This window comes from Cuculus canorus, chromosome Z, assembly GCF_017976375.1.
Source record: "Cuculus canorus isolate bCucCan1 chromosome Z, bCucCan1.pri, whole genome shotgun sequence".
NCBI lineage: Eukaryota > Metazoa > Chordata > Aves > Cuculiformes > Cuculidae > Cuculus > Cuculus canorus.
In genome coordinates this window covers 42,193,898-42,217,099 of record NC_071441.1, presented here as the reverse complement: position 1 = coordinate 42,217,099, position 23,202 = coordinate 42,193,898, and the positions used below count along the sequence as shown (strand labels likewise).

General features: G+C 37.5%; 1 protein-coding gene across 2 annotated transcripts in view; it reads right to left on the bottom strand.

Annotated features, from left to right (window-relative positions):
* The window catches only part of SLC44A1 (solute carrier family 44 member 1), a 73,242-nt gene that overhangs the window by 9,201 nt on the left and 40,839 nt on the right, over positions 1–23,202 (bottom strand). For both annotated transcript variants that reach the window (XM_054053696.1, XM_054053693.1), the window contains exons 5-13: positions 18,394–18,487; positions 14,110–14,279; positions 12,201–12,290; positions 10,104–10,231; positions 9,393–9,579; positions 6,632–6,797; positions 2,986–3,142; positions 2,652–2,735; positions 1,454–1,591 (exon numbers count right to left, since the gene is read on the bottom strand). In XM_054053696.1, the coding sequence (XP_053909671.1) occupies positions 1,454–1,591; positions 2,652–2,735; positions 2,986–3,142; positions 6,632–6,797; positions 9,393–9,579; positions 10,104–10,231; positions 12,201–12,290; positions 14,110–14,279; positions 18,394–18,487 (1,214 nt within the window). The remainder of the gene's footprint in view (positions 1–1,453; positions 1,592–2,651; positions 2,736–2,985; positions 3,143–6,631; positions 6,798–9,392; positions 9,580–10,103; positions 10,232–12,200; positions 12,291–14,109; positions 14,280–18,393; positions 18,488–23,202) is intronic.

Sequence of the window (23,202 nt, the reverse complement as noted above, 5' to 3'; positions counted from 1 at the left end):
AGGTCTTGGGGGTTTGGTATGCTTTTCAATTTGCTAAAGGAAACAACTTCCAAGTTTGTCTCATCTCTGTCTCATCATCCTATAGGGGAAAGCAGATTAGAATTCACTCAGGTAACTTCATGTAACAAGTCTCTACAGAACTACGCTACAGATATTTGCCTCCATATCAGGTTGGTTGACCTCAGCTGGAGTACTGTGTTCAGTTCTGCAGTTCTTAGTATACGGATATATTCTTATCCAGAGAAGGCCACAAAGATGATCAGAGGGCTGGAGCACCTCCAATATCGGGACAGGCTGAGAGCTGGGCTTGTTTAGCCAACAGGGGTTGTATCTAGATAATCTTTAAGGATCCGCTCCAACTGAAACAACTCTATGAATCTATGAATAACAGAAGAACTAAAACAACTGTTATGGTCACTCAACATTTTGAACATCTCCGAACCTATTATTATGAACTGCAGCTAAACATGAAATTGTAAAATAGGTCGGCTACACTGTATTATGAAAGTACCAGGTTGAACTGGTAGGGGAGACAGCTAGTAGCCTAGCACTGTTTTAGCTGATACTATTTTGTATATACTGCACTGCTCATTTTAACATTGCCACCTGTGCATTTCTCTAATAATCTGATAGACATCTTTTCAGAGAGATGTTTTCTAAAACCAGTCAGACTCTTCCACAGAATGTAACTTCATGGTCTCCCAAACACTCGTATCTTCATTATGTGTTTACTTCCTCTCACATATTCTTGACTTAATTACTGGATTAAAAGTTCAGCCCCACTGTACTCTGACTTAATAAAAGTAGAGGAATATAATAAGGAAGAATGTTCATTCCAAAAAGCATCAGAATGCTCACACAGAGGCTATTTAAGTGAAATGGTATTAACTGCTTTACTAAATAATGGCACAAATTCCTTCAAAAGACACTGCATCAAGTTTTCATACACTCTATGCCCATCTGTTGAAAACCCCAAAAGCTGACTGACCACAGCAATTATTCTAGTCTCCTTTTAATTCTCAGAGTAGAGGTAACTTAGTTGCTTAAATTGTCAGTTTTTCATAGCAGGCGACTGTACTGACTTCCAGTCGAATTTTATCATAAATGGCGATCAGTCATGTGTCAATTTTCAACATAAACCCAGAGAGACCTTACTAAACAGAATTTAAAGGAAATGCTTCCTTTCCTCACAGTTCTAGGTTTTAACCAGAAAACAAACAAAAACTTAGAATTCAAATCACTTTTCTCTTGACTATCTTTTACCTAATCTGAGTGGATCATCTGTTTATCTTTCCTATCCTGGACAGTCCCTTCCTGACATGATGCAGCTAAATGTGATGAAGTGCACCCTAAGAAACCGGATTTTTAAGGCATTTGGATTTGAGGTATAAGGCATTGCTAAGGAAAGCTTGTTACTATGTAGGTCCATAACAACTATGTACAGCAGACATACCTTTCCTAGAAACAGCATAAAATCCCCAACTGTGTTTATGGCAGCGACTCGCAAAGCATTTTCCACTAGAATAACAAAGGCATCCTTTGCTGAGGTGCAGAAGTTGGTGCTGTTGATAGCTGTGGCTGTATATGCGTTCTGGGAAAAGGAGATTGAAGATTTATTCATTCAATGATCAGATATTTCACATGGAGGAGGGAGGGAAGAAAATGGGAAGGGTACAGCTTCTGAGCAAGTCACCCAAGTCATAGGATGTTAATGAATAAAAATTCCCTTCAGAGTTGTTGAATGAAGAAGCAAGTACCAGCTGACAGAAGTATGATGTAATTACTAGTTTCCTTCCTTGCTCACTATTCATGTGTTAACAGGTTTATTCCAAAAACCTGATTAAATGGAATTTGCAATTCCTCTGCAAGAGAAGGTGAGCAGTGGTATAGCTACAGCAATTAAGTAGTCAGAAAAACTAATCTGGAAATACAAAAGAGTTAGAGAGTCATAGAAGTCCACCAAGATGATTTCTAGGTACTTTACTAGACTGCATTCAAGGTTGGCCAGGGCAATGTTCAAGGATTACAGTGGGGTTTTTAAAATGATTCCTAAAGATGTTATTTTCTGTATTTCCACAAGCAAAAAAAAGGAACAACGGGAAACATGATATTGAAGAGATAGTATATTTATCGATGTACTTAACAGAGGTAGAAACAAAGACCAATAAAACCTGTTTTACAAGGGGGTCTGACTAGCCAGTGTGTCGCAACTCGCAACTCTTTTTCCACATGGTAGATTACGATGACAATTTGATGTTTTCTGAAGTTTTCTGATTGTCTGAAGCTTAAATATTAAACCTAGAAAAACATCACTCTTTTCATAACAAACATATTTTAAAACTCAGATGTAGTTTGACAGGGTGGTCATAATGAGGAACATCTCCAACCACTAAACAAATTGTTATAAAGTTGAGGTATCATGTTCGCAAAGATGAATACTGGCTATTTTTCACCTTCGCAATGTAAATAAAGACCAGTGTGGTGATTCACAGTGTAACTTCAGTATGCAGACAAGACTGAAGTACTGTCATTCAAGTTCAGTTCCAATACAATTGTCAGTACAATATATAATTTGTCAGCCTCAGACTGAATTCTGGGAATATAAAAATACTATTAGCCCTTACATAAAACCTGAATATTGAAAATCTTACCTGATTTAAGTAGGTCAGGCACTTTTCTAGACACCAAAGGCAACAGATGCAGGCTTTAAGCATACAGCGAGCACAAGCATTTTCCTAAGGAAGTACAGAATGTGCGAAATCAAAGATAAAGGTAAAACCAACAGATCTTAAGAAAACAAAATTCCTTTGTTTCTGTTACTGATAGGCAGCTTGGTAACTTAATCAGTTCCCCTCAGTCCCACAGTCCTTTAAAGAGCTAATAATCAGAAAGAAAACTTCCAGCCTACCACACAGACTAAAATAAATGAGCTGTGAACACACCAGGCCTTGAGTTTCAGTAAGAAAATGGAATTATTTCTCTTACTTTTCCTTTGAGTTGTGTATGAATATACATTAGAATCATTCGTGGTATCTTCACTAGTGTAATAATGAAAGACCCCTTTGCTACTGTTCCCAGATGGTAACAAACAAGACGATTAACAGATGCCAGAATAGGAGTAAATGGCAGATTCCTCTTCTCTCTGTTCAAAAGAGAAAAAGAAAAAAGCCCAATGTCAGTAGGTATACAAATCACCTACAAGTGCTACAAATTCTCAACAAAATAAGTTGCAAAAGGAATGTATTATCCTTATGCTAGCTTTCAGGGTACATTGCTCACTTCACACATTGACAGTCTGTGCAAGATACAGTTCTGTCTCTAATGCAGTAAAAGGAACAGAATAAGGAATCAGTATATGTCTCACGGGTAGTCTTACTATCAGTTGACTGCACTACTGCTATCGACAGTTTCTATAAAACTACATTTGATGGAGTGCAGTTCTAAACCTTCAAAAACAAAAAGTGGGAAAAAATGCTAACACTTTTTCAGTCAGACTACCGACAAACTTTCCCTTCTCTCCTGTTCTGTTGGAGGTTTTTTTTAGACTTTTGAAAGGATGTTACTATTTTATTTACTAAATATATTCCTTTCTCAGATGTTTTGCGTTTCTGATTTAGCTATTACATCCTTAAAAACCAAGCAGCTGGTGCAAAAATAATTGCCATTTTTGTCACTGTAAACTGTGATGTTTATTTTGGATTAAAATTTATTTAACTGTGTTCATGTACTATAACATTTTAAAGCCCCATATTCACTCTACTTATTAATGGCTTTGTTTTCACTTTTTATTCTTTTACATATTACCCTGTTAAGTTACAGATGGAAAAAAGCATATTCCAGCAGTTTTGTTGTATGAGTTCAAAAGAGGATGTAAAGCAGCAGAAACTGCTAAAAATATCAATCAAGCATCTGTACAGAGGACCATCAAGGAATATACAGTTTGACACTGGTTCCAAAAATTTTGTAATGGAAATCAGAGCCCTGAAGATAAGGAGGGTCACGGATGTCCTTCTGTGATAGGCAACAACCAATTGTGACCTGTTACTGAAGTGGATGTATGCAAAACAACTCGAGAGGTTGCAGAAGAACTGAAGCTGACCATTCAAAAGTTGTTCAACATTTGCTCCAAACCAGAAAAATCAAAGCTCATCAAATGGATATTTCACAAGCTGAACAAAAATACAAGAAACCTCCATTATGCTCTGATCTTTTTTTGGAACAAAAATGACCCATTTCTTGATCACATTGTGACATGTAACAAAACAGATTCTGTAGGACAAATGATGGTGTTTCACGCAGTGGCTGGACTGAGGTGAAGCACCAAAACACTTCCCCAAACTCAAGTTGCAACAACAGGTTATGGTCACTGCTTGGTGGTCGGCAGTGGAATTAATCTCTACAGTTTCTTGAAATGCAGCAAAAGAAACCATCACATCAGAGAAGTATTGCCAGGAAATCACCAACACACACAAAGAACTGCAATGTCTACATCCAACATTGGTCACCAAAAAGGACCAATTCTTCTCCATGACAACACCCAATCATATCTCACAAATGACTCAGCAGAAGTCATGAACTGGACTATGAAACTCTACCTCAACCAGCCTACTCACCAGACCTCTCTCCCACCAATTACCACATTTTCTAGCATCCCAACTACTTCCTGCAAGAGAAGGTTTTCCATAACCAAGGAGTAGGTCAAAATGCCATTGAAGAATTCATCAGTTCCAGGACTCAGGAATTCAATGCTTCCGGAATAGATAGACTTGTTTCTGATTGGCAAAAATGCCTACATTCTAATGGTTCTGATTTCAATTAATGGATTTTATTCTAAGCTGAGATATACTGCTTTCAAGTTGACGAGTAACACTGGCCATTATTTTGCACCTATTTATGATTAAGCCTTACATATCAAGAAGGCAGCGTGGCTACAATATTTTTAATCTATCAGATGAGTACTCGCTTTCACATTTCTGAAGGAATTCCTTTTTAAAGTTTTTATTTATATTTCCTACCAAGGAAGACACTTCCATTTCTCTCTCAAAGAAAAGTTCTATTCAACTTTTAAAGAATGTCTCTTGTTCTTTATGAGAAATGTGAACATAATAACAAGCATATTAAAAGAACAAGTGCTAACGTTCCAAACATAAAATATCTCCTTAGTGTGGGAGGAAACTACTTTCATGTGAGCTTCATTCAAACATGATAAAAAAGTAGTCTTCCTCCCATGAAAACAACATCTGCATAACCTAACTGTGAGATGTTAATGGCTGAAAAAGTTTTAACTTGTATTTTCTTCAAATTACCTTTTGGAGATATGGTGGGGGAAGCCAAATTCTCTTCCACATTGGGCACAAATAGTCTGAGATTTACAACCAGGCAACCCACCCACTTCCTCCTTTCGAGGCAAATATATAATAACTAAGAGCAGAGTATGCAAAGCATAACACCTTGAGGTCTGTTATTGTCTGAGCTAAAAGGAATCTATCTGGCTAAGATGAATGAACAGTAAATACATATATAAAAAAATTTCTCCATCAGTAACTTCATCTCATTTGCTGTAAAAAGCTGCTAATAAGCAAAATAATGGGAAAATCTAAATTAATGCCCTTTCCTTTCTTACTAAATAACTTTTCAGATTAGAATTGTACCTTAAAAATGTAAAAAAACAATAACCACGGGGAGAAATGTGTATTTACTAACTTAAAATAAAATTCCTGTTATAGAAGGATATGATACAGTCAGAAGAAAAATCATTCACCCTCAGGGTGACAGAAAATACATAAACTTAAAGATGAAGCACACACATTGCTAAGCAATCTATTTGAATGCAAACTTAACCTCTCTCCTCCACATTTTCCTAGTTCTCAACTCAATCTAGTTGAATAATTCACACAATTACATCCCTGTAACATCTTACAATAACTTAATAGACGTATTTCATTGGTACACTGGAGGACTTCATCATTAATAAAATAACAGCATTTCTGTCAGCTCAGTAAATTAATTCCTTGTCTTTGATGTTGTTGTAAAGACTAGAGCAGATAACAAGTGAAATGTAATTCAGATAACAGTAAGTTCAAAAGATAGACCAATTAAACATTTGTGATCTGACTCATGCACTTGAAAAATATCTGCATATATTATTTTAAAATCCACTTTTTAAAAAAACTAGAACCTTAGAAGCATATGGCAAGAATTTCACTAGAAATTCTTATATACATTATTCACATGAAAGGCTAAAAACCGAGATTAATGAAACACTGTATTTAAAGGGCACTGTTTTGCAATTAAAGTAATAATAATGGCCTTCAATATTTTTTTAATTTCTACTGAGTTTATCACCATTTACACCACTTATGACCTTCTAACCTGCTTTATAAATAACCATTGACGTCCATACAATGTAAACAGGTTACAATGCAAATGACTTCAAGTCTTAAGTTTCAAGAATACTATTTCATACCCAACAAACCAGATTATTTTAGGATCTGACTGAAAAGGAGTCAATACAATTCAATTGTTCTCCAGCTTTCAGGACAGAAGCACTTTCTCCTCAAAAGCTCTGTCCCTCATTATTATGGCCAATTCCATTTCTAGGCTACCCACAGGAGAGCTAAGTTGTCCTTACCTTGTAAAATAGTATGTCACAACAGCCCCTGCTACTGTCATCTGCTGACAGGCTAGGATAAACTCGCTGATCCAGATGAGTCCCACCACATGGTACCACCACATGTATTTTAAAGGACCTACCATCCGAAATTCAACAAATCCTTCTTCATTTGGGACAGGACTACCTAAAAATAAATGAGAGTAAAAAGGAAAATTGTGCTTACATTAACTCAGAGAGAAGGAATCACAGAATCATATAATCACTAGGTTGGAAAAGACCTCTGGGATCATTGAGTCCAACCATTCCTATCAACCACTAAAGCATGTGCCTGAGCACCTCATCTATCTGTCTTTTAAATACCTCCAGGGATGGTGACTCAACTACCTCCCTGGGCAGCCTGTTCCAGTGCCCAATGACCCTTTCTGTGAAAATTTTTTTCTAATGTCCAGCCTGAACCTCCCCTGGCAGAGCTTGAGGCCATTCCCCCTTGTCCTGTCCCCTGTCGCTTGGGAGAAGAGGCCAGCTCCCTCCTCTCTACAACCTCCTTTCAGGTAGTTGTAGAGAGCAATAAGGTCTCCTCTCAGCCTCCTCTTCTCAAGGCTAAACAACCCCAGTTCCCTCAGCCACTCCTCATAAGATTTTTACTATGATACTAGCATATGGTACTAGCAGTTCATAACCATCTACGGCACAACCCTTCTAGCTTCTACTAATAGTACTAAATGTCATGTTTAGGAAGATTGTTTGTAAGAAAGCTACAGCTTTTGAGACAATCAGTAAAACTGTATTTGAAAAAGGCAGTAAAAAAAAGTATTCTGAGCATACTCAAAACCCTGCAAGACCTCTTTTAATTTTCAGCCACATGATGAAAACTTCCAAAACTAACCACCAAGTAGCAAAAATTCTTATAATTAAACATAACAGAAGCCTGCTTCATTCATTCTTAATTTGTTTGTTGCTCTGTTGATATTATTCATTCAGTGAGGATCAGTATTAATCTTCATAACTCCTTACACCTAGATGTCAACATTAACAATTACTTTTTTCTTTCTCAAGGTAAGTCTTTGCGCACATATTTCAACAATGCATTTAAAAGCACTTTCAGACATAAGGAGTAGCTTTAGAGATTCTGAACACATGACTTTGTGTATTCAGAAATTCATCGATTCTTTTTCTTCTATGAATAGCGATACTGCGTATCGAGACAGACAGCACATGTCAGAACCCTCCTAGGAGAAGCTCCATTTCAATATGTTAAGCCACATTGAGATGTTTCATCTTATACAACAATTATGTAAACAGCTGATGAGAATCAAAAAAATACTTTAAGTAACACCACGTGTATAAAATGCTTACCTCAAACCCCACTCTTTTGACTTGGCACTGATAGCACCTCCTCTACCTTCTTAGCTATCCTTTTACACTTGTATAATAAATATTTTCTTGTGAATAAATTGAACTATTGAAATAATTTTGGTTTTAGTGAACACAGTCTTCATAAGTGTAGGCTTCTTGTCATACACAGGTAATGTATACTTTTTCAGTTCTCCTGATTTGGATTGAAAAGATCTGGCCCTACTTGCATAAATATTTTTTTTTAACTATTACCACTGAAGACACGGAGTGCATATGAAGCTAAAAGCATAAATTGTCTTTGCAGAATCAAGTCCAATTGAAGAATACTGTCAGTGAAATATAACATCAGCCTAAATTCTGCTACAAATTTAGTCCCTGTGGTCCTTAACTCGCAAGTGGAACATGGGACTGAGACTTCACTCACTTTTGGGAGGCAAACACTTTTTGCATGTAATGAAAATTAAAGACTTCAGTAGGAATGAGATCAAGAACTCATGAATTACAGTACTTCCACCCCTAGTTAAGAATTAAGGCTATGAAACAAAAAATACTCATGTTTTATTACCTAGAAAGAGCTCTGTGACCTGAAACACTGATACATTCGGATTGGCAGCAAACAATAAATTTCAAAATTCTAAGGTTTTAATAATGAATGATTGTTTTGCCCAACTTACTGCAAAATAACACATGCATCTCCCATTTTAAAAAGCAGTGCTAGTAACTGCAATTTACTAGGAAGTAACCAATATTTGTACCTATAGGCCTGACTAGTTCTAGAAGCTCTTGCTAGACCTTGAACACAGGCAAAGCTCTCATACTCTGCTCTTCCCAGTGGGCAGAAAGTGAGAAGTACACTGGCTGCTTTCAGAATACAGTGCACAAACAGCAGAAAAATCTCCCCAATAATCCTGGAAAACACTGGAATAATATTGGACACCTGAGTTACAAACAACTGAAAACTATTTCCAGTATATTTACATTTTCAGAGACAGTAATTATGCACAATAGTGCTTTCATTACCATGTCTTCGTCTATGTGAGTACTGGCTACAATGCAATACCTTATGAGATTAGCTGCATGATTAGGCTGTTTTTAACCCATTTGTGTAAAATTAGAGGGAATTATTTGAAAAATTGTTACAGCAGTCTTATGAATGGCGTCTTGTGGTTTGCAGCCTGTCCACTTGCATCAAATCAAAAAGCCGGCCTAAGGCACAAAGTAACTTACTGGAAATGCAGACACAAATGCACCACCACTTTCATGAAACAAGTGCTTTGAAGTCACTGAAGCAAGCAAGAACAGAACCACAATAGGTGGGTTTTTTTTTTTCCTAGAGGTTCCTGCATGCTTTTTAACCAACTCTGCCCGAAACCATCACAAAATGAAGTGGAATTTATTTTAAATAAGCCTGGTAGCTGCTTACCTGTAGTACCAAGGAAAAGCAGGACCGTGATCCAGTATGTCCAGAACAGGATAAGCACAAAGAATGTCCAAAATGGCTGGAAGACTAGCAGCGGCAGATGAATGAAGACCTTGCCAGCCACATGGAACAAGGCAATGGTGAGAGCTACTCGTTTGCGCATAATTAACATTATCAAGAACAAGATAACCTAGAGGGAGAAGTTTCCAAATCACATTTTAGAGAACTGAAAAACTAGCAAGCTATCATTTTGCAGAGATATAATATCCAAATGCCGTGCAGTCACACATGCTCTATCTATAATAAAAAAAGATCAAAACATAAAACTTCTGTCAGGTTCTTCTGGTGATAAATTACTGTTCAAATTACATTCTTGGGAAATTTCAATCTCTTAATTATGTATTTGTATCAAACCAAATCCTGTCCTCAATTATGTTTTACAAACCAGGAAAATTAGCAAGACTTAACAAAAAGTACAATTTAGAGGTATATTTTATCATTGTGTGGTGGTCCTGTCATATAAGTTAGCAAACACATCGTCAACGTTTAGTAGTTAAGTCAGTGACGCCAAAACAAATAGCAAGGCTTAAAGAAGAAAACAGTAGAAATAAACTCCTCAGAAATGTCTGCAATATAAACCTTTCACGTGAAAAAAAATAGAGACCATAAGGAAGACAGAACAAGACAATAATACAGTCATTAACAAAAGCATACCGTGAAGACTGTAGCTGAAATGGCATAGATCAGTAGAGCCTGAAGATTGTCTTTGGCTATTTGAGTCTCAACAGCACTGGCAGATAATCGTTGCTTAGCATAAAGCCACCACAGGACCCCTGTACCACCTGTATTTTTGAGAAAAAAATAAAAAAAGGATAAATGAAAGATGGTCCTTCTATGTGACACAGTCATTCTACATAGTACTAAAGAACCTAAATAGTTTCTTCATTTTAAATCTAGTCTAGTACAGATTACTCAAACAGACTGATGCTTAAGCCAAAAACAACTTTCAAGGGGGGGAAAGTGCTTGGTTCTCCTCTGTTACCTTCTTCTCAAGTGGATATACTCTTTTCAGTGTCACCCTACTATGAGACTTAGAGTTCTTTGACTCTGTGTTTTAGAGTGAAGTGCGTAAAAGGACTAGTTCACGGGGAGCCCTAATAACAAGATCACAGATTTCACTAGGAAGAATAATAAAGAGGTATACGGTAGCATGTATGTATATATGTATATAATAAGAGAAAGAGCAAGAATTTAGGAGTGGGAACAGAGAAGGACCTTTGGGCTAGGAAGCAAAATAACAACAGGAAGAAAAGTAGGAGTCTACAGCTCCTGCTAAGACTAATGAAGAAGAGAAGGCATAGCCCTGATACTGAAAGCAGCACCTCAGATTAATGACACACAGCTACAACTGCATCAGACAATGTCTTTTGGGCACTGGAAAATAGTCAGTGATAGGCACAGGAGGCCATTATAATACAGAGTACTTTCTTCTAATCCTAGTTAGGAAATCTCAGCCTCAATGGCCAAAATATCATTCTGCTATTATATCTAGCTTTCCAAGGCAGAATTTTTCTTAAATAAAATTCTCCCCTCAGGGAGATAACCTCTCTCCTCTGATATATTTTTTTTCTCTTTGTTTTCCCAACTCTGTTCTGTTGTTATTTCTGAAACGGCTGCATAAGCTTATTTAGAAATCACAAGTTTTTGCTGAAGGTACTCTGTTCAGGTCTAAAATAGAGGATGCTCTTCTGGTGTCTCCTAAATAGTGACTAGAATAAGCGTATATATTACAAAACACATGTTCTTATTGAGTCTATATAATGGATTCTATTTTTTTGAACATAATAACAATAAGGTAAGACACTCAACTCGTCACTCAACATATTTGCTGAACATGGACCCTGAAAGCAGTAAGCAGAAAAAACAAGTGATCCTGAAAACACATAGATGGTCTCCTGATTTTTTCCATCCCCTGCAGTCATGAATTTCAAGAATTAAATTGCTAGTTGCTTCCTAATTTGATTATTCTATTTTTGTTCCTTCTTTACAGTCATCTGCCCATACATTCTGGCTTATCTGCTGAGTATCAATAATAGAACACTTTAGCTATACAAATGTAAAAGTTAATGTGAAGTAATGTAAATTAATGCTATTTTCCAGCAAGCTACAACATTTTGGATGAGACAATCATTGAGCATTCTTAAGATGGCATGGCTGGTTGCGTTTCATATGTGACCTAGGTCATACAGGACTTTGACTCATATGGAAACACAAGAATTCGATTAGAAATGCTAGAAAAGCACCTTTGCTGCTTCTTCTCAAGAAGGTGTAACATACAGCAACAGAGCTACTCGGAGGACTGAAGGAGCTGATAAGCATGTCAGGATCGTGTGGACACGCCTACATCCTAAGGTCCCCAGAGGCTGCATAAACAATAGTTACCTGTTGGTTCCTGCATCCCGCAGGTGGGTATGTCATCAGACTCACCCAGACTAGCTGCCTTGCTGACGCATTTGGAAGGTGCGTTAAGAAGCAGGCAGTGTTCAGGGCTATATTATCAGTGCTGTGAGGTATATCCATATTGCCTATGTGGCCTCTAGTGAGATAGGCTCGACATGAAGCTTCTCACGAAGCTTGAATACTTTCTAGGAGAATACTGAAATTACAAAACTGGCATTTTTGATGTATGTCTTGCAAGGGACACAACGGAAAACTGAAGGGAAATGCATGGTCCAAGATCCATGCAGGATGTAGCTGGCCTGAGGACCCAAAGATTAGGACCAGGCACTCAAAGTGGAGAACAAGACTTACCGAGTGATCCCAGAATGACAAGAATTGTTAAAATCCAGACGAGTACTCTTGAAATGTACCTTATAATAACCATCAAAATCATGGACAACACTGCAAAATAAGACAAATAAAATAAGCAGAGCAATTATTTCAAGTAGAAATAGCCTTTCTAGTTCTCCCACTGCACTAAGATAGCTGCCTTCCAACAGAATTTTTAGGCAAATTTCTTTTCTGAAGCTTACAAACTCACTGCACAGACAGTTACAGAAGTTACGCACCTCTACAACTTCTACTTTGATATCATCAATGAAAACAAAGACAGCATAAATACATTTACATGGTACATTAAATACAGGACATAATGTGTACATACAGACAGAGATGTATTTAGACAATGACAAAAGAGACAGCAAGACATGATAGTACTCAAAGTCTGGTAACATGAGCACATCTAATGAGGGCCAGAGCAGAATTTGGACTCAAATACACTTGTCAAACAAGTGCAGATAATGTGACACCTTTGTATTCCAAAATGTCATGCCAGTAAAAAGTAAAAAAAAATTATGACTTTATTTTCAACATTCCAAATGAGTTCTTTAACAAGCTTTGCTCATCTAGTTCCACTCATTCAGTGACTACATGTTAAAAAGCCCTCAACAACCTCAGCCAACTAAGATTTAGTGAGTGGGGTGCATAAGTGCATGCACATATTTCTGCATATACCTATTCATGTCCAATAGTTACATAAAAGCCACTGGAATCTGGCTTTCTAAATCATACAATCTCAATCATTGTTTAAAATAAAAGCCATTTAACTACGAATGTTTGAAAAACATGTTCTAAATTAACTGTATGTAAAACTCTGTACTAACTTCTGACTCTAGCTGCATAGTAATACTGCTAATCAGCCACTAGCTTTCAGATTCAGAATAGTCTTTCAGCTGTCATTATTAAATACTGCAGTTGTCAAGACAGAAGAATAAACAACTTTCCAGTTATAGTTGAAAAGTAACTCAATGGTCTTCTGTGTTTGTTTTTTATTAAATGGTATCTAGCATCCTTTTTTCCTTTTTTCTTAACCACAAACACAGCCTGAAAACAACAGAATTCTTTATCCAGTACAGCTTCGCAGTGTTTCGTTAAAAATCACACACTGCTTACATACATGCCTTGTACTGGGAGCCTCCCATTTTACGATTTCTGATTTTAATCTGGGTAGGAGTAAAATAGACTCATTAGGAAAGTAATTTATGTGGGTTAGCAGTATTCCACCTTAATTTACAAGACACTTAAAATAGCACTTCAGTGTAATGCACTGTATCACTATACAGGCCACAGGCATCTTTCAACTGTAGAAATGATTCAGTATCTCTATACTGCTTAGAATTTCCATCTCTTCTGACAATGCTGAGATTTTCAAATGTCTGAAGTTCTTTATTTTGGGGGAAGAGGAAGAAAGGGGTAACATACAATAGAACAAATGGGCACCTAAGTTTCTTGTTTTCCCCTGGAAGTTCTCATATCCTTGCACAAATACATTCGACTAACAAACTAAACCCCTACATTCCAGAATAGTGTGCTGTTGTGCATTTCTCACCCTGTCCTTTTTATTTCAAAAGGGTTTACTTGTACTTGGGTTGGCAAAAGATAAGTATTAGAAATTGGAAAGGGGAATATTATAATAACTATATCAAAACTAATGGTGGCTGGTCAACAGCCACACATCCTCTTATCTCATAATCAGTGGAAGAGGAGAAAAAGCAGGAATGCATTTGTATATTGCTTCTGAATAAGATACGTAGCTGTCAAAAAACATTTTCTAAGGCCTTATTACTATCATACATGTTTTTTGCTCATTTTGTGGTTAGAGGGTGTTAACAATTTCCTACTGCAGTACTAAGAAATAGCTAGTAATGAGAAAAACAATTACCTAGTGATAACAAGCAAAGTCCCATTATAATCTCTTTGCTGGTCATAACTCCACTAATCAGCCTGTGTAAGACACTACTGTCACTGACAAAGGTGATCAGGGCCTCTGCAAACTTGGCATAGCAGGAAATGTTCACAGGAGCACAGCGATGGAAGAATGGAATAGGTGCACTGGTGACACAAGAAAAAAAAAATCAGAAAATAAAATTACTCCTACTTAATATAAATGCCACATCAACACACAAATGATAGGTGAATAGATGCAACCATTCCACCCTCATAACATCATAACCAGAAACCATGTTTGAATGCACAAGTGCTGCTGTAATGAAGATGATCATAATGAGAAAAGATGCAGTTCTTACAAGTACCCCTGTGAAGTTGGATTGCACAGTCCAGTAGGAAACTGTTACCCTCCCAACCTTAAGCGTCAAGCCTCAGCAAATACAAGTTCCTACTTGTACTTAAATGTCTCTCATTTAAGTGTCAAATGGTGAACCAACAGCTGAAACAATGCCCTTCACTCATGTTAGAATGGAATACTGGCCCATACTCGCAGCAAAAATAATACTAGAATTACAATACTCTTCTTGCACGCACGCATTTCAAGCTGAAAGACATCAGCAATTAGAACTGCTGCTAAGCAAAACCAATGTATTTATTCCAATGTCTTCCCCCATACTGAACTTGTTCTTGTATTGAAGATCATAATCACAGTGTTTGCTTTCATTAAGTTTGTTAAAATTATGCACTACGTTATTTGCAAAACAAGCAAAGATGCCCATATTGTTTCACTATTCCCGAGCTGTTTTGGAAGCATCCTCCCCCAAAATACTGATGCTACGCATTGAACTTCATAGAATGCTCAGCAGAACCTCTTATTGAGTCCATAAGAGCAAAATACGAAAGGAAAAAAATCACTTTAAAAGTAGGCAATTCTGTCTTCAAAATGTTTCCCATTAAACAGCTGTCTTTCTTACTCATCAACTATGTCAGATCTCTAAGTGGCCTATTATATCTTTTGATCAATCTTTCCAGCTAAACTTCAGACACATGCTTCATGAATTACATGTTCTTTCCTGTAATGGGATCCAATGAAAGAAACGTCTTCCATATTAAGTCAGGCTTTTCTTCTAACTTCTATATTTGTTTCACCCTAGTTCCTTTCTAACTTGAAAGATTTCAGTAGATTGTAGCAGTAATGCACATAACCTCTTACAGTTTCTTTGTTTCAGCAATGGCCTATAAACCAGAAATTTTCTGTACTCCGTAAAAATTTGTTAAGCGCAAGACTTTCCAAAACTGTAACCACCATTTTAAATATGTACTGAATAAACCAGCTGCCTTATGTACATCCTTTCTATTGATGTTCTGTCTTTGGGGAGACAACATGCTGAAAACCATCAGTGCGTAACTACTTTGTACAGAATTTGGAAGAAATTACGATTAACTGCCATATCTAGGTAATTAGTAGATCCTAGGTTTTCATTTGAAGTGAATGATGATTGTAAATAATATGGTTTTAAACTTACTGTGCTGACTAGGTAAATACATTTGGAGATACTCATATTGATGGTCTGCTTTTGGGTAATGATGAAAACAGCAGCTAAGCACAGCAAACCAATTGTTAATTAGTCACAGTTGCTAGAAACCAAATTAAATCCATAATGATGCCTGCCCTATTTAAAAAGCAGCCTGCATATCCTCTTACAACACATTACAATGTGTCTTATAATACAGCCTTTCTTTTGGAATATGTAGCATATCACTAACCAGGGTCAAATCTTGAATTAGGAGTAGGCTAAGGACTGTCATTCTGCACCCAAATATGAAAATATTAATTTTGTAAAGGGGAACTAATGGGATTAAAATACTACTCAAAATACATGTCAACACAGGAAAACATGCTTTTTGCACATCAGAATTTATGTCACACATAAAACATCCCTGAATTTATACCAATTTCAATACACACTTTAAGTTAGCTATTTTCAAGTGCAATAATTAATTTCTAACTGCATTGTAATAAATTTTAAAAATAAGGTTAGTGGTTCCTCCAAGCATTCTTGCATAAATGGGACTCCTGAGAATCCAGCTTTTGAGATCTGCTGCTGTTTCAGTGGGTCTGACTGAATAACTAGCCAAGGTAAAATGTCTTGTTGAATAAAAAATACAATAGTAGATCTTTTCTCTGTGACCTGTGCTATTTTATATGGACTCTTGATGATAACTTGGTATATTACACACTGAAATGCAATTACGAGTTTCTGAGAATAACAACATGATGCTTAATCGTAAACAAGAGTGAGTAAAGTTCAAGCCAGTAGATGGTGGTGTTAAAAATTATATTTTTAAAGCAATACTCAAATGAAGCTAAGAGGCCCATCTGATTGTTCAAGTAAAAGATTTAAGAGGAGAACTTTTCCTGTCACCACTACACCTGGGCATATAAAGCAACTTCTGTGTGAGGAGCCTGGTTGGAATGCTACTGCTAGCTGCTCTTTATAAAATCTACAGGGCAGCCCCTTGGCACAGCTGGTTGATCTGATGAATGCTGCAGGGAAAAGCTGGACAGATTTTCTTCTAGGATCCTCTAAACAGCGAAGTCAAGCTCTATGGAAGCTGAGATATGCTAGGCATGGTTTCTGCAAGAAACGTTTCACATGCTGCATTGCTAGCCTGCACTGCTGTGTCAAAGTTGGACATAATGCCTTGAAGTTGGAGTATCACAGTCCATTGAGAGCTAAAGCCTCAACTGAAGAGCATGAAGAAGCCTGCTCATCAAACAGAAAAGCACCAAGGGACGGTCCTCACAAGCATATACTACTCATGGACCTAGAGGGAATCAGATGATGGTTCATACCTTTGACAGATCAAATCTGAGAACAGGAGTGTTAGTTAAGTTCTCCCTGAACGTCTCAGCCTACAGGGCACTGGGTTTTGTCTGCCTCCAAATTACAGATTTACTCAAATAATTTAACTATAAAAATCTGAAAAACAGAGCAGCATACAGACACAATATTGGCCCTCTTTGCCTTATGACATTGAGTTCTGACTTTTCAATCCAAAAAATATACAATCATACTGTACATTTTATTCATACCAAATAAAACAGGGGAAATCACCTTCACAATAACTTTTAAAAAATTACTCTTGAGGTATTTTTTATGAGGAATTTATATAGTGTCCTTACAGCTCTGACACAATGTTTTATACTTTCATTTTCTGTTAAGCTACAGTCATTCAGACTGAATGACATAGGAACGCAGTGAGAAAAGTCAATACAATTTTGGCAAAATCTGGCAGTGAAATGCTGGTTTGTTTTTGTATTACAGCTAGAACAGCTGGTTAGCTGCATGGAATATTAATCTATTGAGGGGAAATTGAAAAAAAAATAAAAAAAAATTATTCACTGGATAGGATGCCATGCAGACAAGAGAGTCTTAAAACGAGAGGTTTTAGAACTGACACGATCATAACATTTAGTAAAACAGTAACAGAAAAGTGAGCACAGAAAAAGGCTCTGCCTTTCAATGCACTATGGAGTATGTTTGAGAAGCTGAACTTTGAGAAAATACAACATGATTCTTCTTCAGTAAGTGGAATTACTGACAGAAGCGTATGCACAACACAACACTTCTTTTCTCAGCAATGCTGATGTTCACAGTTCCAGCCAGCACAGCTAACATAGCTTCTGGAGCTATAAACTTTCCTATCTTACTTCACAATAAGCAGTCTAATACAATACTTTAAATGATAAAATTCAAACTGATCTGTTTTTAAACTGCAGTCTTCTTTTTGGTACTTGACCATCCTCATATTAGTCATTTGGAGACTGAAAGAACAAAAAATGAATCAGTCTGAATCTGACTGACCGAGGTAAGGTAAAAGAAGTGATCACAGCAGAGTGCAGCCTGTCAGTATACCCTTTTTCCTCCCAAAGATCCACCGTGCTCCATAATTGCTTCTCATCTGAACTGCTGACAGGCAGTTGGCTATACAGCGAAAGGCAGTAAAACAGCTGATACTGTGTCATTTACATGGATAGAAGATAACTAGAATATACCAGCTCAATAGTCTCAGCAACACATGGATGGGTAGTTTGGGTTTTTTCTTTAAGAGATGCTTTTGCTATGTTTTAAAAACATCTTTTAAACACAATAATACACTAAAAGATCCACCTGTAAGACAGAATAAATGTGCTGCATATTTTCTAAAGAACTGTCATGAACAAAACAAATTTCTGCTCCCCCCCACCCCCAGTCAGACAAGAGGTTAATATTACCTCTCTGGAACAGGAAATTTAGGACACAGCTTGGCAGCCCTTGGGTCTGTAGTGTATTTTGATTGCTCTAGTTCATAGCTACACAGAGCAGATCCTGTTGAGGGGGGAAAAAAAAAAAAATTATTCCTATTCTTTGCAAACAGTATTAAAACTGATACAGATCCTGATTCTGCAGCTCTCATGTTATTACCACAAAGTTATGGTACAGTTTCTCCTGTAATGGAACAGCGAACAAAGCCCAACACAGACTTCAATGTAACAGAATGATATTCGCCATCTAGCTTTGGGTCTTCCAACATTTTTGTATTGGAGTGGAAAAGGCTATTTTGCAATGCGGTGTAGAAGAGCACACAAAGCATTTTGAAGTCAACCCCCCTGCTTCTGTGTGCTTCAAAATGCTTTGTGTGCATTAATATTGCATAAGACAACATTCATTACAGAAAGAAAATACTCCAGTGTTTTTTCAGGGTTATTTTTATGTTTTCAAAATAAAACTGGTCTATAGAGTTCAGGAAAAGGAATAAAGAAACCAATTTGCTGCAGTTACAGAACTGGCTGAAAAACAACACAAGCTCTGCACTAGATGTTCAAAACTTTCAGTGAAGCCGAACTCTCTCCATAAACAAATTGGTACAGCACAATAAAGATCAAATTGACTGCAATAGAATTTAGAAATAATTTAAGGTTTCCTTAGTACTTGACACTTGCCCAATGAAAGCACATTACCTAGACAGATCTCTTCCCATTTGTGTATAATCAAGTCATTGAGCACCTGAGTCAATGCTTCTAGGAATATAGCGACTGCCAGATCTGATTGGAGCACCAAGTCTCCCCGAAACTGGACAAAGAGGTAAGAAAGCCTCCAAGGGCATAAGCTGCCTATCTAAAGATTAGTTTCTTCCCAAGCTTGTTTGCTAACAGATCACTTATGCCTCAGCACAAGGAGTCTGAATACATGGCCTTTAGCATCCTTTTTTCCCACATACTAAACTGAGGACACCTTGATTATTCCTATAAATATTCAATTTTTTCCATTATGAAAGTCACCTCTCCAGAAATACTTTGTAGTGGAGAGTTCTACAAACTGGATCTGGATAATACATACAGCCTTTCACCAAATTAAACCAAGACTTCTGACTAAAAGCCCTAACGTGGTCTGCGTGTCACCAAAAATAAGTATTACTTGTAGAAATTGTGAAATATTATTTGCAGGAATCTTGTTTATCATTGAGACATTGCTATCTCTATGAAGTGACATCTTCTATTTACAGACTGAAAGAGAAGACAGAGAGCATCTGAGCAGGCTATCCCACGCAGTGTCTGAGAATGCTACTTCTACAAATTAGGTTTTTTGGGGTCAGGTCCAAAACACCAAACACATCACTGAAGAAAGCTAGACGTCCTGCAAAGAGAAGGTATCAGGTAAAACATCTGAACTCCATTTTCAATTATATTCTTTATATGAATCTTTATGCCTCTACTTGCTTATGTAGAAAACATGGCATCAGATAAGCAGCCATCAGAAAAATGTCTTCCTTAAATGGTAGTTGTAAACATAGCATCTAAGAGTAACTACTGTTCTTTTTGGAGAAAAGATTCTATACTGCTGCAGATTTTTTTAATCTATTCTTTTAGATAAAAACCCCAACTTGTCAATTAAGTGTATTTACAAACAACCCCAGAATTTTATAGAGGAGAAGTAGTAAAGAGAGTCATGTGTTTATCTTAAAATAAGGAAACAGAAGATTGCAGATATTTACATTTCTTTTATTTTACTTTGTATAAAGGCTAAAAGCTAAATTATTAAGATGGTTGACAGCTGGCTATGAGCCAGCAGTGTGCCCATTTGGCCAAGAAGGCCAACAGCATCCTGGCTTCTATTAGAAGCAGCGTGGCTGGTAAGGGTAGAGAAGTGATCATCCCCTGTACTTGACACCAGTGAGGCCACACCTCAATTTCTGTGTTCAGTTTTAGGCCCCTAGCTATAAGGAAGACACTGAGCTGCTGGAGTTCATGCAAGGGAGGGCAACGAAGCTGTTGAAGGGTCTGGAGCACAAGTCTTATGAAGAACAGCTGAGAGAACTGGGATTGCTTAAGTCTGAGGGGAGACCTTAACACTCTCTACAGCTACCAGAAAGGAGGTTGTAGTGAGGTAGGTGTTGGTCTCTTCTACCAAGTAACAAATGATAGGACAAGACAAACCAGCCCCAAGTTGCACTAGGGGAGGTTTAGATTGGATATTAGGGAAAAATCCTTCACCTAACAGGTTATCCAGCATTGAAACAGGCTGCCCAGAGAAGTGACTGGGTCACCACCATCCCTGGAGGTATTTAAAAGATGTGTAGATGTGGCATTTAGGGACATAGTTTAGTGGCGGACTCGGCAGTGTTAAGTTTACAGTTGGACTCGATCTTAAGGGTCTTCACCAGCCTAAAGCATTCTATGGTTCTATTCTATGATTCTATGATGAGAACAAGCTCTATAGGGCTGTATGTGGACAACTGCATACAGATTCAAAACAAAGAACGTTTGGTGCCATCTCGGTCATTTTGCCATTCAATGCTACGAATGCTGAACTACAGTTTAAGTCTTATGCAGAGGCCCTCACAACTTAATAAGCCTAAGGGACACAGGTGGTCTCTTGACGCCTATGCTCCCTGTGACTTCTAGCAGTTCAGACAGAACAGAAAAACGCTTGGATTTGCTATGGCCAGGGAAGGTGGTTGTAGGCTGTTTGCATCAAGTTGTATCTGAAAGCCTTCTGTTTGGATCACAAAACAAGCAAAACCAAATGCCAGATCCTGATCTGCAGACAGGTCACAAGCCACTCAAATAGGACTTGTAGAGTAGGGTCACCTACAAAAAGCCCTGGCTGTGGAAGAAACTGAAGCTACCTTGCCAGTCCCCTTTGGAGCCCAATGGCATGTGCCCTTCTACCATACAATGGAGCAGTAGATGACTGGCTGCCACTATCATCTCTTACCCGGGAATTGCTCTTGGAGCTCCTTTGGATCTCATCCCTCCAGTTGTCTACCTCACACAGCATACTTCTTCAGACTCCCAGCCAAGCAGAAAAAACATTTTCATGGAGCTTGTCAGACATGGGACATTAACCACGCTACATCTAAAGAAACTAACATCCAATAGCTGAAATAATGACTGTAAGATTTATTTGTCCTTTTGTCCTATATAATTAGGCAGAATAAATTTCTACTATTCCCATACTTCTTTCTTTATATTTTGAAAAGCCTTCCAACTTCTCTAATACTACATAGGAGAATTTTACAAGCCAAACGTGTGCTTGAGTAATGTATAATTTTACATCAAACCTAAACTGATTTCTTAACAAAAGCGACCCTGTGCATCAATAAAAGTTTGAATTTGTAAGGTGAGAGTAGGAAGAATACACTGCTTTGCCAAACCTTTCATACTAGTTTTTCTGGGTTAGTAGAAACTGTCTTAGCACTGCCAGTCTCATTATTGCTGTTTGAGTTTGCAAGAACTGCAAAAGTTTAAAGAAGAATCTGACTTATCTACCTTGCTTAGATAATTAGTTTACTAAAGACAGTATTATTTTCTTAAATTATTACATTGCAAATGTTTCAAAACCATTATGGGTAGACTTAAAAGAACAAACTTAAAACATCATTGAAGTAATAGATCCTTTCCTTCCTACAGTAATGCACATATGTCTTACAGAGTAATCATTAAGCAAATGACATCAAACTGTCCTACAAGGATTGGATTTGAGATCCAAACATGAGTTTAAAGAGAAATATTTCTAAGCTATGCAGAGCAACAGTTGCTGGGCTACTGATGACCACACAGAGTTTTCCAGGCCCCACAGTGCTATATTCAGTGCTTTTACCTGCAAAGTGGTATCCTGGAGACACAATACAGCCTCTGTTCCACGGTCTGTTCTCCATGAACACAGTTGCTTCAGCTGCTGGAATATTTTGAGGTGATGGCTGGAGCAAAATACCTCAAAAGACAAATCCTCCTTTCAACCTTAAGCTAGCCAAAGGCACGACAGCCACCATTTCCTTCAAAAGCCTTCTTTCTGTTTTGGCTAGGTTTGGATTAGTGAAAAGCTAAACAGCAATTATCTCTTGCATTCCTAAAACCAGCTACATTTAGCACAAATTACGTAAAGATGCTGTAGAAAGTCAGAAGAAAACCAGGGGACCAAACTCTTACTTCAAAGATTCTTTCAACTGAGAAGACAAATTATTAAAGGTCCAGGTGCTCAGAGAACACAGTACACACACCACCACCACATAACCCTCTGCCTTCCGCAGCAGTACAGACAGTGAAGTGGAAGATCCTTACTAATCTAAGGTGACTAGATAAAACTACTTTTCGAGACCAGAGCTCTGGTACAGCTTCTCTTCCTGTATTTGCTGTGTTGGAAATAAACACACAAAACTCTTGCTACATAAGCATCACTATAAATATCACAGTTTACAGCTTGACAAATGGTAAGACTTCCTAAATCAACCACTGAGAGGACCAGCCCACAGAGGAAACCACTGACATTAATACTGTCTGAATGATAACAGTGGAAATCACCCCAGGGGTTCTGGATCCCCTTCTGAGCTGCTCAGCAGTGCCTACTCATCTAACAACCCTGTTAGCAAGAACTAAAACAAGGACTCAGAGATCTGAAAACATGGACTCATATTCAGAGTCAAGGATTCAAGCAGAAAAATACAGAACTATGCAGAGATGCCTGGGACAGCTTCGGCACCAGGAACACAACAGTCACGTTAAAAGTATATTCTGTTTACTTTAAGCATAGCTCTAAGCAGC